Raw genomic sequence first — 13,368 nt, 5'->3', positions numbered from 1 at the left:
GCATGCATTTGCTTATGTTTATGTGACCTATATAAGCGGTGCAGGTGCACGTCTGCACTTTCATGGCACCTTCATGGCAGCATGTAAGCTTACTGTAGGCTATAATGCACTTTAAATAGACTGTAAGTAAGCCCTGTGATAGAGCGTATTAGCCGTGACTGTTTTTTTTTTTCCAAGAGATTCAAGTACTTACAGTACGAACTACTATTTTTATATACTATTTATACGTATGTGTAGGCAAATCTGCATCTGTGCCTTGCATTCTGCGCGCCGCATGTTAATATACATGTATGAAAGACGCCGCACTCCCCAAGTTTCCCTCCTTGTATATAATCCATGTAGGCTTGTGCACAAAGTAGCACAATCTGCTTAGTGCAATTTTTACATCTCAGCTCCAACACACATGCGAAACCTCATGTCAGCAGCGTCCAGTGCAGGATTTAAGGCCTGACATGGATGTAAAGGGGCTTTAACAGCTTGATTGGAGGCGTCGGATTGGCTTCTTGTTAGACTGTCTGGTTAAAAAAAAAAAATACACGCATATACAGCACAGAGTGTTCACTGTACAGCAGCAGCAGGCCGGTTTGACCCGACGGAGGAGCTTCGGGGGAACAATCCACGTAATCACCACCCACAGACAGGACAGAAGTGGTGTGAATTCTGTGTAGTTTTGCCACTTAAGTCACCCGGAGAGCAACGAGGCAGCCTGAGCGTGTCAGGTAGTCATCTAACAAGCCAACCCTTCCATTCAGCGCGGCCCGTCACTCACGCCCGCCTCGCTCTTTGAAGTCTTTATTAATTAACCCCCGGCTGCCTGGTCAGAGTTCAGGTCCTGCTCGTGAAGCGGTGGCGTCTGTGTTGTCGGCCTCGGGGGTCGCGACCCGAGACCACGCCGCGACCCGGCCCTCTATTTGAGCCAGATGTTGGGAGACAAGCATCTCTTGCATTCTTGCTCCTCGCCGATGCTCCTCTGGATAGATCCCTCCTCCTCCTCCTCCATCCTTCCCTCCATCCATCCATCTACCCCTCCACCTCCACCCCTCCCTCCCTCCTCGTTTGGCCCACTGCCCTTTTCCGCTTCGCTCAGGGGAAAGAGCGCCGTGTGTGTGTTGCCTGGCAGCGTGCCCGCTCTCATCGTCTTTTCTCTTTTTTCATTTCTACCTCATCCTCCCCTCATCTCTCTCTCTCTCCCTTCTACCTCCCTTTGTCACTCTCCCCACCTGCTTCTAATCACTCCCCCTCCATCTCTTTCACTCCCTGCCTCCATTCATACTTCGTCTTCCTCCCTCTCTCCCTCCCTCCCCCTTTCGCGTCTCTTCCTCGGCTGGGCTCAGGAGCAGTGAACAGGTGTTGTCTCCTTTTGATTTGGGTGCGTTCGGATTAATGCTGTCAGCTCAGCTGTTAAAACAACTGCCACCGCCAGATGCCAGTCAGTTTGGGGCTGGAGTTGTCACCTACACACAAACTCACACGTACGCACACACACACATATTCAAACATCCAAACATACGCAGATGCAAAGCGTGCGCACAAACACACACACACACACGACACGAGCGCGTACGCACACACCAACACTTGGCCTCTTGGCTCATTGTAATACTGACAAAGCAAATCAGCTGTTGTATGCCAGTCTTGTCTCTAACCCAGGTGTGTGCTTCTGCAGCCGCTCCAAAACATCGCAGTCGGTGGCGATAAAAGTCAGCCGCCGTGTGCTGCAGTGATCATTAATACACTGTCAAGGTTGCTAAAGACTTACTCGCCGCTTTCTGTTATTTATTGCGGCGGAGACGTCGGTTCCTCGAGATCCGAGGCGCTATTTTGGAGATTTTAATTAGTTAAGGGGTCAATTTACCCGAGACGCCGCCTGTGTTGTCTCCCGCGGCTCTTTGATGAGCTTCCTAAAGTCAAAGAAAATAACCCCGAAGATGTCGCCGGGGGTTATGGTAAGCCCGGGGTTTGGGGATGTCAAATATTTGACGGAAAATCATAAACTGGGAGTTCAAAAGGCTGAGCTGAACTTTAACATTCAGGAGATACGGCTCTGGAAATGATTTTTGTTTTTACTCGTTGGTGATGCTTTATAAAGTAATGCTTTGTTTCTTATTCAAGGTTCAGGATTCTTTTGCTTATGATGACACATTTATTCACTAAATACTGTTTTAAAGTGCCTTATGTAAGTCTTTATTCATACGTCGAGATCCAAGGTTCAGTGAACGCTCCAATTTTGTCTAAAATTAATGGATGCGCTGCAAATTTTACACTTATTTTAGACGCTAGAGGACTTGCCGTGTAACGAAGACGGACTTCCAGGGTTTTTATTTCATAACAAATGTAAGGAACCAATTCTGTCGTGGACTTTCCATATTGTTATTACTTCAATATTATAACTTGAGCAGCTTAGAGTAGCTTTACGGTGTTTTTGCAGCATCGAAGGCGAGCTAATGTGAGTGGAAAGAAAAACACAGTTTATGTACATCTTCACCAGATTTAGCTAAAAAAGGGGCACCATGACAAAGACGTATGTGTCAGTTAAAGACCTCTGGGCAGCGCAAATGTGTTCAAGCTAGCTTTCTTATATGGCGTAATGTGACAGCTGTCTTTTATTATGCTGCATTTATTAGGAATATTTTTAAATCTGCAACATCTGCTCGACAACAGACACTAAGATCAGGTTTAGCCGGATGTATATACATATATACATATATATAGTATGCTAGAGTTGTGTTGGAAAGGTTGAGGTCATTGTGCATTAAGATTCCAGCCATGCATTCCACAAAGCAGTTAGCAGCTCACTGGGAAGACACCACTTGACTCCGCACCACCACTGATGTAGCGCTACATGTGCTGCAGTGGTGTCGCTGGAGCTGGACGAACTATGACATCGTTTATGAATCATCCCACGCACCTCCCACGAAAAAAAAAGTTTTAATTTTAATACATATTGATATATATATATGCTATAGGCCAATATCGCCCAATAACAACCAATATATGAGTCAGGCGTTGGTATAAAAACAGCATAAAACCACTGAGGTTGGTTTCTGTTGGCTCGGGCTGTAGCTCCGTTTGCCAGACTCTCCTCTACCCTGCTCACTTGTTCCTTCTCTTTTCTCCAAACCATCCATCCTGCGGCGTCCGTAGCGTCCTGTCAGGAGTTTCATCTCCTCCCTGCTTCATTTTTTTTTAAGGTGTTACCGCAACAGAAAAAAAAAAACTTTGTACATCTCAGATCTAGCGTTCATGCATGTGTGTGTGTTTGGTGTCTGCATGCGTCACCGTTTTCTCTGGCAGCGGCCCTCCTCCCTCCTCCTACGCTCACAGCCCTTTTTTTCCGCCTGACAGTTGCTTAAATTTAGAACGTGGATCCTTGTTCGCTGAAAAAAAAAAATTTGTGAGTAAAATGATGATTAACTATGAATATCATTGATCGGCGGCGGATAAGTGGTGTGTAACGGCGCTATTTAAGGCTCCTTTTTAGATGTGAGTTCTGTCTTGTCTTGTGTGTCAGATGGTGGGTAGTGGGCTTCGCGGCGGCGGATGCAACAGTTCGACTGGATTGTTTTCATCTATCTTTATCTTTCAAATTGAACCTACGTTTGTTTTTCTTCGCCGCACCAGACTAGTCTTGTGATGGTCGGACACTGGACACTTGTTTCTTGAGGTCATGCCGGTGCGTCTGACACACTCTTTTACGCCCAAAAGCGCACACACCCAACTCTTTAACATTGAGCCCTCTATGTGCCTCCCAGCCCCGCCGCCGTATCGCTTTACGCTGTGAAAACACAGGCCGACGCTCGGATTTGTAGCCCCCTTTGTAACCCGCCAGCTTTTTTTTCTGTTTTTCTTTTTTGCCCCAGTTTACCGCAGATCACGCCCTCCTCGTCCAGTTTGTCGGTTTGTTGAATTACACTAACGACGTTATTTCCAAGGTTATGATACCCCCGCTGTAGTCTGCAGTCGCCGCTGAGCCAAACGTTGTTAAGACAATTAGCCCACTCAAAGAGTCATGGGTGTCTTGTCGGAGGAGGAGGAGGAGGAGGAGGACGGAGGAGGAGGAGGCGGGAGAGGGGCTCAAACACAGACAGGAATGTTCAGGAAAAAAAAATAAGTGCTGACACAAGGACCAGTGTCTGAAAAGTGATATTTATAACCAAAGTTGATGCAAACATACCCAGAATTGATGCAATTAACTCGTCCTCGTAAAGATATGAAAGACGGCATTAGCGCAGAATTGATTTAATAAACAATAAGAAGATTCGATAAACATCCGGAGCATATATTAGTCGCTGGGTTTATTAAATATCTCCACCCGTAAAGCCTTAATCATTGTTTTTGGAAGATGCCAGTCATGGTTAGGACGCGCTGAATCCGAATGAGCGGTTTCGAGTGGATCCCGGCTCCAGCTGGCGCTCGGCGAGCGAGTTGAAGCAGAGATGCTAAAGCGGTTTTTGGAAGAAAAAAAAAATAAAGGTGAAATCGAAATCAGAGGTGTTGCCCAGTGCACTTAACGAAATCCCAAAATGTTCACGCTGGTGTCATAATTAATAAAAATCCCGGTAATTTAAAAAAAGACAAATTTAAAACGGCCAAACTCAAAGCAGTCTGGACTTTCTTTACTTTTTGTCAACATCACCAGAGCGACAACTGACAATTATTTTAATCTGTCGAAGGTGTTTTTGTCGATTAAATGTCGGAAAATGACAAAAAAAAAACAATCGATCCGTGTTTGAAAGATGAAAAGTTTTCTGTCATAGAGGAATAAAGAAAAATAAAAATATTAAAGTTTAAGAAGCTGGGATCAGAGGAGTTGTTTTTCTCCAAATGTTTAAAAAAAAAAGAAATAAAATAAATTCTCAAATCAATAAATTGATAATCAAATTAGTGACCGTGATTAAGTGCAATTTTTAAAACCTGCCGACATATTGTCTTAGAAAATTTGCCAAAATTATTCTGTTTATCAGAGCCAGAAACTGTAAAAACTGAAAAAATCTGTGGATTTTTTACTTTCCGACGGTCCTCAAACTACTCATCCATGACATGAGAGAAAATAATCTTAAAATTGGGATATTTCATTACTTTATTCTATGTGACTCCATTGGAAATTTCGCCAATAATAGAGTATTTGCACCAACTAGAGTCTAAAAAAAACTAAAAACTAATACATCTGCACTTCTTGGCTCAACCAAGAAGCCATTAATGACTCTGTGATCAGTTACAAGGGCTTTTCAGCTGAACTGCAGGCAGTGTTTACATGGAGAAAACAGGAGACAACTGTGGAAGCTAGATAAAAGATGAAAGTTATAACTTTTCTATACTTTCCAGAACCCATTTCTGAGTTCTCCCTCCTTCTAGTCGTGGTTGTTCGGCTTCCATAGAGGTGCAGGACTTTATCTTGCAGTGAAAAACGAGCAAAAAGTGAATAAAAACGGACTGAAAAACGCCCCGAAAAAAGCTGCTTGGAGTTTAAAGGGTTAATTGTTCCAAAAAAAAAAAACAACAAAACAAAACTTCATCCTGCAAATAGTCTCTCTCAACTCAAAAGCGCCTTTCATTACAAAGTTGTAAAGTCTCGAGGCGAGATAACCCGACGCCACGACGACGACGACATCCTCGGGGTTATTGATTTAAACTTTGGAAAGCTCTTCCGTTTTTGCAGCGCGACAAGTAAAATGTGTGAAATTGCTGAAGAGCCGCGAGTGTCTCTCCAGCAAATTTTTGCTTTTATTCAATCAAGACGCTCCTCGAAGCGGCCGCAGTTCGACTTCCCGCCAGCTGGACTTTCGCTGCATGTCGTTTCCCGCTTTTTTTTTTTTTTTTTTAACCCCTTTGTGTCTATTTTGCTTCTGTCAGACAAAGTCATAAAAATGGCCCAAAAAAATGAAGCCTTTTTCTCTAACTCTGATATCGTCATGTAATTTCTGCGAGTTCTGCTTCGCCACAGATGGCTAAGTGATCTAAACGCGACCCAACCCGCAGCGTCCTATTGACGAGACATTGACAAACTTTTTCTCTTCGCCTAAAATGAAAAAAAAAATAAAAATAACGCGATCTTGCCAGGAAAACTTGGGAAAAGGAAAAAGATTTACAGCGTTGACGTGAGCGAATAATTGGAGCGCGGCGACTCGTAAGGCTCAGGTCACTCGAAGGCACACGCCCTCGCGTACAAAACACACACATGCTAGTCAGCAGAGCATTCCAGCGCTGTTTGGTGCTGTTGTTGCCATTGGTCTAATGGTTCTCACATGTCTGTCGCCCCTATCTTTGAGCAGCACGCTGGACAATGTGAGCTATTCTTAAGACTTTTACAACACGCTCCGTCTCAGGCCCCGCCGATCGACGCACAGATGGAACAAACATTCACACATAAGAGAAGAAAAGACAAAAAAGAGACGGAGACGGATATCGAGACTCAAACAGACACATAAACAGAGGGAGAAGTGTGTGTCGCGCGTCTGTTTGCGCTTGTCAACAGTGTTCGCGTTAACTGGAATAGGCGGGTCCCGCCTCCGCCGTCCGGCAAAGCGAAGCCACTCTAATGCCAAGCCAACTGTCAATCAAGCAAGCCGACGCGCGGCCAAGACTATGATAGCATCAGAAATAACAGTCTTCACCCATCAGTCTCACATGCACGAGCGGGGAAGGGGAGGTTAAAGTCGCAGCTCGGCGCCGTTTGAACGGGCTTCCAACATGCAAAACAGCATTAGTGTGTCAGGAGAGTCTTGCTGCTCTGTCTGTCTCTCTGTCATCGCTTTGACAGGCAGACGAAAAATGTCATGACTCGAGAACGCTGCCGCTGCTTCCACCGCCGCCGCCGCCGCTGCTCCGTCTAGTTAATGCGTGGGTCCATTCCCCCCTTTTTCTTCTTCTTCTCTTCTCTCTCTATACACGGCAGGCCCGATGCACAATGTCTTCTTTTGTTGTCACGTTAAAGTGATGCAATAAAGCTGTGCAGTGACAAGGACGGCCCGGGGGCTGCTGCTGCCGCGGTGACAGAGACGTGGAGCGTGCACGAGAGAGCGAGTGTGTGCGTGCACGAGTGTCGTATGTGTGTGGATTGGAGACGAGAGCACTGAAGAGGGGTTATTGCCACGAGACAGATTGCAAGTGTCATTTTCCATTACAGCAGCCTGAGCCGCTGTGTACAGCACACACACACACACACACACACACACACCGGTACACATGCCTTGGCCCACTTTAACAGGATGCTTTTGACAGGGAGAGATGTGCGTGCATTAAAGGAGTGCTGGCCCCGACTTTTTAACCCTCTCCTCGCCCTCACGCCGGGCTGACGGCAGCAGACTTTGCAGAGGTTTAACTTCATTCCCAGTTGGCTTTTCGTGTGGATCTGATTTTGCATCTCGGGAGTTTGTAAATCGTTTGTGCAAGTAAAGAAAGTGTAGCTGGAAATCTTAAACGCGACAAGGTTGCATTCTGGGCCGATGAGAGCGTCTCAGAAGTTTCGAAATTTGCTGATGCTGTAGCAGAAAAATAAAGGAGATAAAGCATTTTAACCTGCCACAATAAGTCTTAAAAGGATAATCAGTGGATAAACTTAGTTTTAAATGCAGTTTGACATGTTGGTGCATGTAAAACTGGCTAATCTGATTGTTGATCTGCAGATTTTTCCTCTCAGGAGTCTGCAAGTCGCATTTGCAAGTAAGTAAATTACTGCAGAAAACGTCAGATCGTTGGCAGATCTCAGCACTTATCGGATCATTTGAAAAGTCGCTGATGCTCAGCTGAGAATCTACAAGTAAAGAAGATGAGATTTTCTTTGAAATCAGGTGTTTTCGCCCAAATCAATGGGTCCTCAGTGAATAAATGTAGTTTTAAACACAGCGTGACCTGTTGTTGCGGTGATATGAGTCAGATTTTTCACTTTAGGAGTTTGTGAATTGCATTTGCAGCTAAATAAATAACAAGTTTTTGTTTTATGTATGAAAGCATTTTAGGACTTTTGACATCACAGCTGAAAATCTATAAGAAAAACTGAGATTTTCTTTGAAATCAGGAGATAAAATGTGTTTACTTGATAGAATATACTTGCTGGAGCAGGTTGTCAAAGGAGCCTCAGTGAATAAACGTAGTTTTAAACACAGCGTGACCTGCTAGTGCTGTGATATGAGTTTGATTTTTCACTTTAGGAGTCTGTAGATCTCATTTGCAGCTAAATAAATTGTTGATTTGCAAATTTTAGTTACATGTATGAAAGCATTTTAGGACTTTTGGGCGTCACGGCTGAAAATCTACAAGAAAAACTGAGATTTTCTTTGAAATCCGGAGATAAAATGTGTTTACTTGACACAATATACTTGCTGGAGCAGGTTTTCAAGGATCCTCAGTGAATAAGTGTAGTTTAAATACAGCGTGACCTGTTATTGCTGTGATATGAGGTAGATTTCTCACTTTGAAAGTCTGTAAATTGCATTTGAAAGCTCGTAAAGTGTTGCTAAAAGTGATTTATGTGGTTTAGTTGGTCATATCTGAGAACTTACTGGATCATTTACATGTTCGCTCACGCTCAGCTGAACAACTACAGGAAAAAATGAGATTTTCTCTGAAATCAAGAGATGATGTTTTCACATGGAACCGTATACTTCCTGGAGCACGTTCCTCAGTGGATAAGTTTAGCTTTAGATACAGTGTGACCTGTCCAACTTCTTGTTTCAAGAGCCTTTAGTTGGGCATTGTTAAGTGCATATTGGATCATTTAAAAAGTTAGAGATGCTCAGCTCAAAGTCTACAAGAATTTCATGCAGCGTAGTCACCTGGAACCGTATACTTGCTGGAACAGGACCACACTTAGTTTCCAATACAGTGTGACCAGTTTTTTTTAACTTTCAGGAGTCTGTAGATCGAATTTACAAGTACATAACTATGCCGGAAACTTAATTTTAGCTACTTACAAGATAGTTTAGCAGGAAGATTACATTCTGGACCAATGAGAGCCTCTCAGAACTGATCGGATCATTTCAAAAGTCAGCTAAAAGTCTACAAGAACAAACGAGACGCCACCTGACGTATCACACTTTCAAAGGAGCCTCGGCACTTAGTTTTAAACACAGCCTGACCCTATTGTTGCGTGCGAGGCTCTATTATCTATTCAAAAGTCTCTCATGAGGCTCTGTTTGTTAACCGGGCAATTAGCGGCCAGTGCTTGGTGGTTATCAGCGCCGCGGCTGACACTCGCTCTCTTCAGCCGGTAAAGTATGAGGCAGTAAAATGAAAATGGGATCCGCGCTCGGTCCCATAGCTTGTCCCTAATAAGGTGCGGTGGCAGCGGCTATCAGGGCCTCCGAGCTGAATTAGTCCGCAGCGGATTCAAATGTCTAGATGCTATCAAACGCCATTTAATGATAATGGAGGTCACAGAGGCAATTGGGAAAATGCTGCTCGTATGTGTGAGTGTGTGTGAAAAGGAGCGTGTTTTTTTTTTTTTTTTTTCCAGCGTTAAGATAGCATCGCTAATTTCAACCAGCCTCGGCACACAAACAACATGCGAGAGGAAAAGAAAAAGGGGGGGAAAGAGAAAGCAAAAAAAAAAAAACTGACACAAACGAAACAACAAGGAAAGTTTTTCTGCGACTTTCTCGAATGTCGCTCCAGATTTTGCCCTTCATCGTTCTTTCACAATGTCGCGCCCTCTCCGCTGCTATTTCTGACTGCCAGTGTGTGGATCTGGCTCGCTGAGATTTCATGCCAGTGTAAAAATTGGCTGAGGGTTTGGTTCAAATCAAATTGGACATAAGCACCCACAACACCATCTGTTAGGGAAAGGCAGTGGAGTGAAGGGCAGAACTCTGTATTCAGATAAATGGATTTTCAATTTATTAAATTGTTGACTGACACCCTTGTAAATTTTCTCTTTATGTGCCGCGGCCTATTCTTAGAAACGCCGCGTTTAATGGAAACATGTTGCTATACATCCCCGCAGGCCCTAATATTAGCACCAAAGATCCCGCTGCATCTGTTGTTTTTTTTATTTTACACCAGAGCGGGAATTTGCCTTTTTTTTCCCCCCTCAAAAAATAACAAAAATTAAAATTAAACCTCCCGTTAGGTGTTTTTTTGGCACGTAGCTTAACAGGTGTGTCGCCCCGAAATGTGTTTAGAGGCGACAATCTTGTGATTTCTGCAGTACTTCAGGGGGGAGAACCATATGTCCCCTGTCGACTCACCCTGAAATAAAAAAAACTTACTGTACAAGGTGAAATAATAACTCTCAGAAGTTGACGCCAGGCACTTTTGAGTATATGTGCCCCCCGTTTCCCCCCCCCGCCGCCCCAGGCCCTCCTCGTGGTCCGAGTGTTTATTAATAACTAAAGTTGGAGCGGCTTCTGAATGAAAAAGTCGCTGCGGACACCGAAAAACCGACCGGGGAGCCGAAGCTCTACAAACACATTCTGTCTCTTTCTCTTTGCTTGCGATCCTCTGCTTCAGTGGGAGACGGGGCGGGTGGGTGGGGGGAGAGCACTGGGAGGGGAGTGGGGGGGTTAGAAAGTAAGGAGGAGGATGGAGGATGGAGGATGGAGGAGGAGGAGGAGGAGGAGGAGAGGGATTTTAGTGTTTACACAGAGGCCCGGCCACCGCGGCAACTGTTGCCAAGCGCCGTTCTCCCCAACAACAAGCCAGTAATTGGTACTTTTAGCAGCTAACCTTGCGGAGGTGGTGGTGCGAGGTGGGCTTGGACAAAAAGCTTTTTGATACATCTCCCTCTCTATCTCTTTCTCCTCTCTCAAGCCGCCGTATAGTGCCCCTGTTTTTTTTTTTTTTTTTTTTGTTTTTTTTTTTTTTTATGACAAGAGACTGCCCATAATCTTGGCACGGGCCCTCGTCGCTTTTGGAACGATTGGACTGTCTTTAGAAGGAATCGATGAAAATGTGTCCAGACACATGGCCCAGCTCAACCAGACATGAATTGATCATCAAAATATCAACATCATCATTTCGTAATGGAGTGTGTTGGCGCCGCCGGTGCGAGGGGAATAGCCAGGCTGTAAAGCGAAAGCTGCAGTATCAAGAGGGTGTAAATAAGTGAGGAGTCGTCTTCCAAATTCTGCCTCTTTCTGAAGTTTCCTCTCAACATCTCCATAATGCAGAAGATCCCGTCTGTTGAAGTTGTAACGTTTTACTACAGAAAGTATTATTTAAACAGTGACGCTACCTCTTTGCTTTTTTTATTTTTTGTTTTTGGCCTTTTTTCTTTATTCTAAATGACATTTAACCACGTCAGCCCTTTAAACCCTAAGTAGTTTCTGCATGTTTTGTTTGCTCCTGTTGCATTTTTACTCACTGTGGGCTCAGTTTTCTCTACCTGCACCTCCTTGGAAGCAACACAACCATGACTAGAAGTAGAGAGAGCTCAGAAATGTGTATTTTAACAGTTTAACACAGTTATCTGAAATAAAAGGAAAAATGAAAGTTTAATTTCTTTGATTATTTATTTTACAAAAAAAAAAAAAAACAGGAAGTACAACATTTTTCCAAGCACCCACAGGTGTTAACAACGCTGGAAAAAATTAGAAATAAGAAAATATTTTTCTCATACTCGATTGACTGATGTGTGGAAACACAGCCTGCAGTTCAACCTAGTTGTTGCCAAAAAGTCTCTGATTTTTTTTCTGTGTTACTGTTGGTTAAAGCTGAACCACTCCTGGTTTCATAGTTATATAAACGGGCACAGAATTTTTTCTTTTTATCAGAATCTGATTACAGCAATTTGTTAATTTTTTAGAGAATTTTTAAATGAGACTCATGAAGCGACTTCGATGATTCTAAGCTTGATTCATTTCCCCACATAACATAACAACAAGCTCCAAATTCAACCCTCTCTCTGCTTTCTGCCTTTGATTAATGGTGTAATTTGGGTGATTTTTAAAAGATATCACGCCTTTCAAACCCCCCGAAAAAGCAGTTTTAATGCTCATGGGGGTTAAAAAGCAGAGAACATTCATTGCGGCGCTGAATCTTGCTGCTTTAGGTGAAGCGTTCAGACAGGTCATTTTTACTACACGGCTTCGCCCAGCTTGAGGCTGTCTTCAGTTTTTTTAGTCTTTGTGCAGGTGTGTCCTCAAAGTGGCACCAATGTGTCTCTAATCCCTGCACGACCCGGCTGATTCTGTGCAACCCGGGTTTGTCTGGAAACACGACGAGGTTTCGGTTATCGATCGAGGCTGTAAATCAAAGAGTGATTTAGATCTGTTATGCTTCCACTTTAATTCAGTTACGATAACCCTGTTAAGGCGTTTACATGACTGTCGCAGTGATTTACCTTAATTTGGTTACAGTCTAATCTTTAGGTCACATGTTGTCTCTTCGTCGCCGCCGCCACCAGTAACACCACCAACACCACCACCACCACCAGCAGCAGCAGCAGCAGCAAATGCGTTTTTTTTATACTCCGTCGTCTCCTCGCTGTGTTTTCTCCTTCCTGCCATCTCAATACTGCAGTGTTCAGGGGTGGCAGTCTTAGACAAACTCCACCAGTGCTTGTATAATTGCTTATTCAATGCTGACCCCTGCTCGGTTTTTTGGGAGGAGGAGAATGAAGAAGGAAAGAGGGATGGAGGAGGAGGAGGAAGAGGGGGGAGTAGCTGGAGCCTCCCAGTGGCTGCCAAGGCCCAAGTCAATGTGGAGCCTGTTTTTTCGGGGGGGATATAAGCGCCGGCCACGGGTCCCAAGCCAGGGCCCTTTCCTGTGGGGCCCTCCTCCTCCTCCGCCGCCGCCTCCTCCTCTTGGTTCTCCTCCTTCATCCTCCACCCTCCTCTTCGAGCCCGGCTGGGCCTGGCGCTGGCACAGAGGACCCTTTGTTGTGCACCCGAGGGCTCTCTGTCTCCCTTTTCCTCCCCTCTCTTTCCCTCTCTCTCTCTCTCTTTCCACCCTCCCTTTTCCTTCTAAAGGTCTCCAGTCTTCACAAATATGAGATAATAGGAAAAATAGAGCTGGCTGCTTGTGGTGACTCAGGGCAAAACGTCTGAGTGAAAAATAGAAAGTGAGTGAGAGAGGGAGAGAGAGAGGGGACGGTATTGTTTGTGAGGTTGCGAGCTGGACTGAGGTTGAGTCTCCTCCCATCTCTCTCTCTTTCCCCCTTTTTTTTTTCTCCTTCTCTTCTCTCCAGCAGCTCCTGAACCAGAAAAGCTTACTGTGGATCCAAAAGCCGGATGGGGTTCTCGCTGCATAACACACACACACACACTGGTGCACACACACTGGTTCCCTCTCGGCAGGTGGACGGGGTTGTTTTGGCTCGGCTTGCGGGGCAGCAGCTTGACTCCGTTTGAGCCAATGAGCCAAAATAATAGCCGACGATTCCAGAGTTATTGTCAGCGTTTTTCCCCCCCTCCGTCCTCTTTTTTTTTTTTT

The 13,368-nt window shown here is 44.6% G+C and overlaps 1 protein-coding gene across 1 annotated transcript in view; it reads left to right on the top strand.

Moving 5' to 3' along the window:
• The first annotated feature begins 1,928 nt into the window (after positions 1 to 1,928).
• sox5 (SRY-box transcription factor 5) overlaps positions 1,929 to 13,368 on the top strand; it is a 74,373-nt gene continuing 62,933 nt past the window's right edge. The window contains exon 1 of the mRNA XM_008300392.1: positions 1,929 to 1,946. Within this exon, the coding sequence (XP_008298614.1) occupies positions 1,929 to 1,946 (18 nt within the window). The remainder of the gene's footprint in view (positions 1,947 to 13,368) is intronic.

Source organism: Stegastes partitus, unplaced genomic scaffold, assembly GCF_000690725.1.
Source record: "Stegastes partitus isolate 25-593 unplaced genomic scaffold, Stegastes_partitus-1.0.2 Scaffold1532, whole genome shotgun sequence".
NCBI classification, from domain to species: domain Eukaryota; kingdom Metazoa; phylum Chordata; class Actinopteri; family Pomacentridae; genus Stegastes; species Stegastes partitus.
Note: the sequence above shows the minus strand (reverse complement) of the source record. Positions and strands in the feature narration are given on the sequence as shown.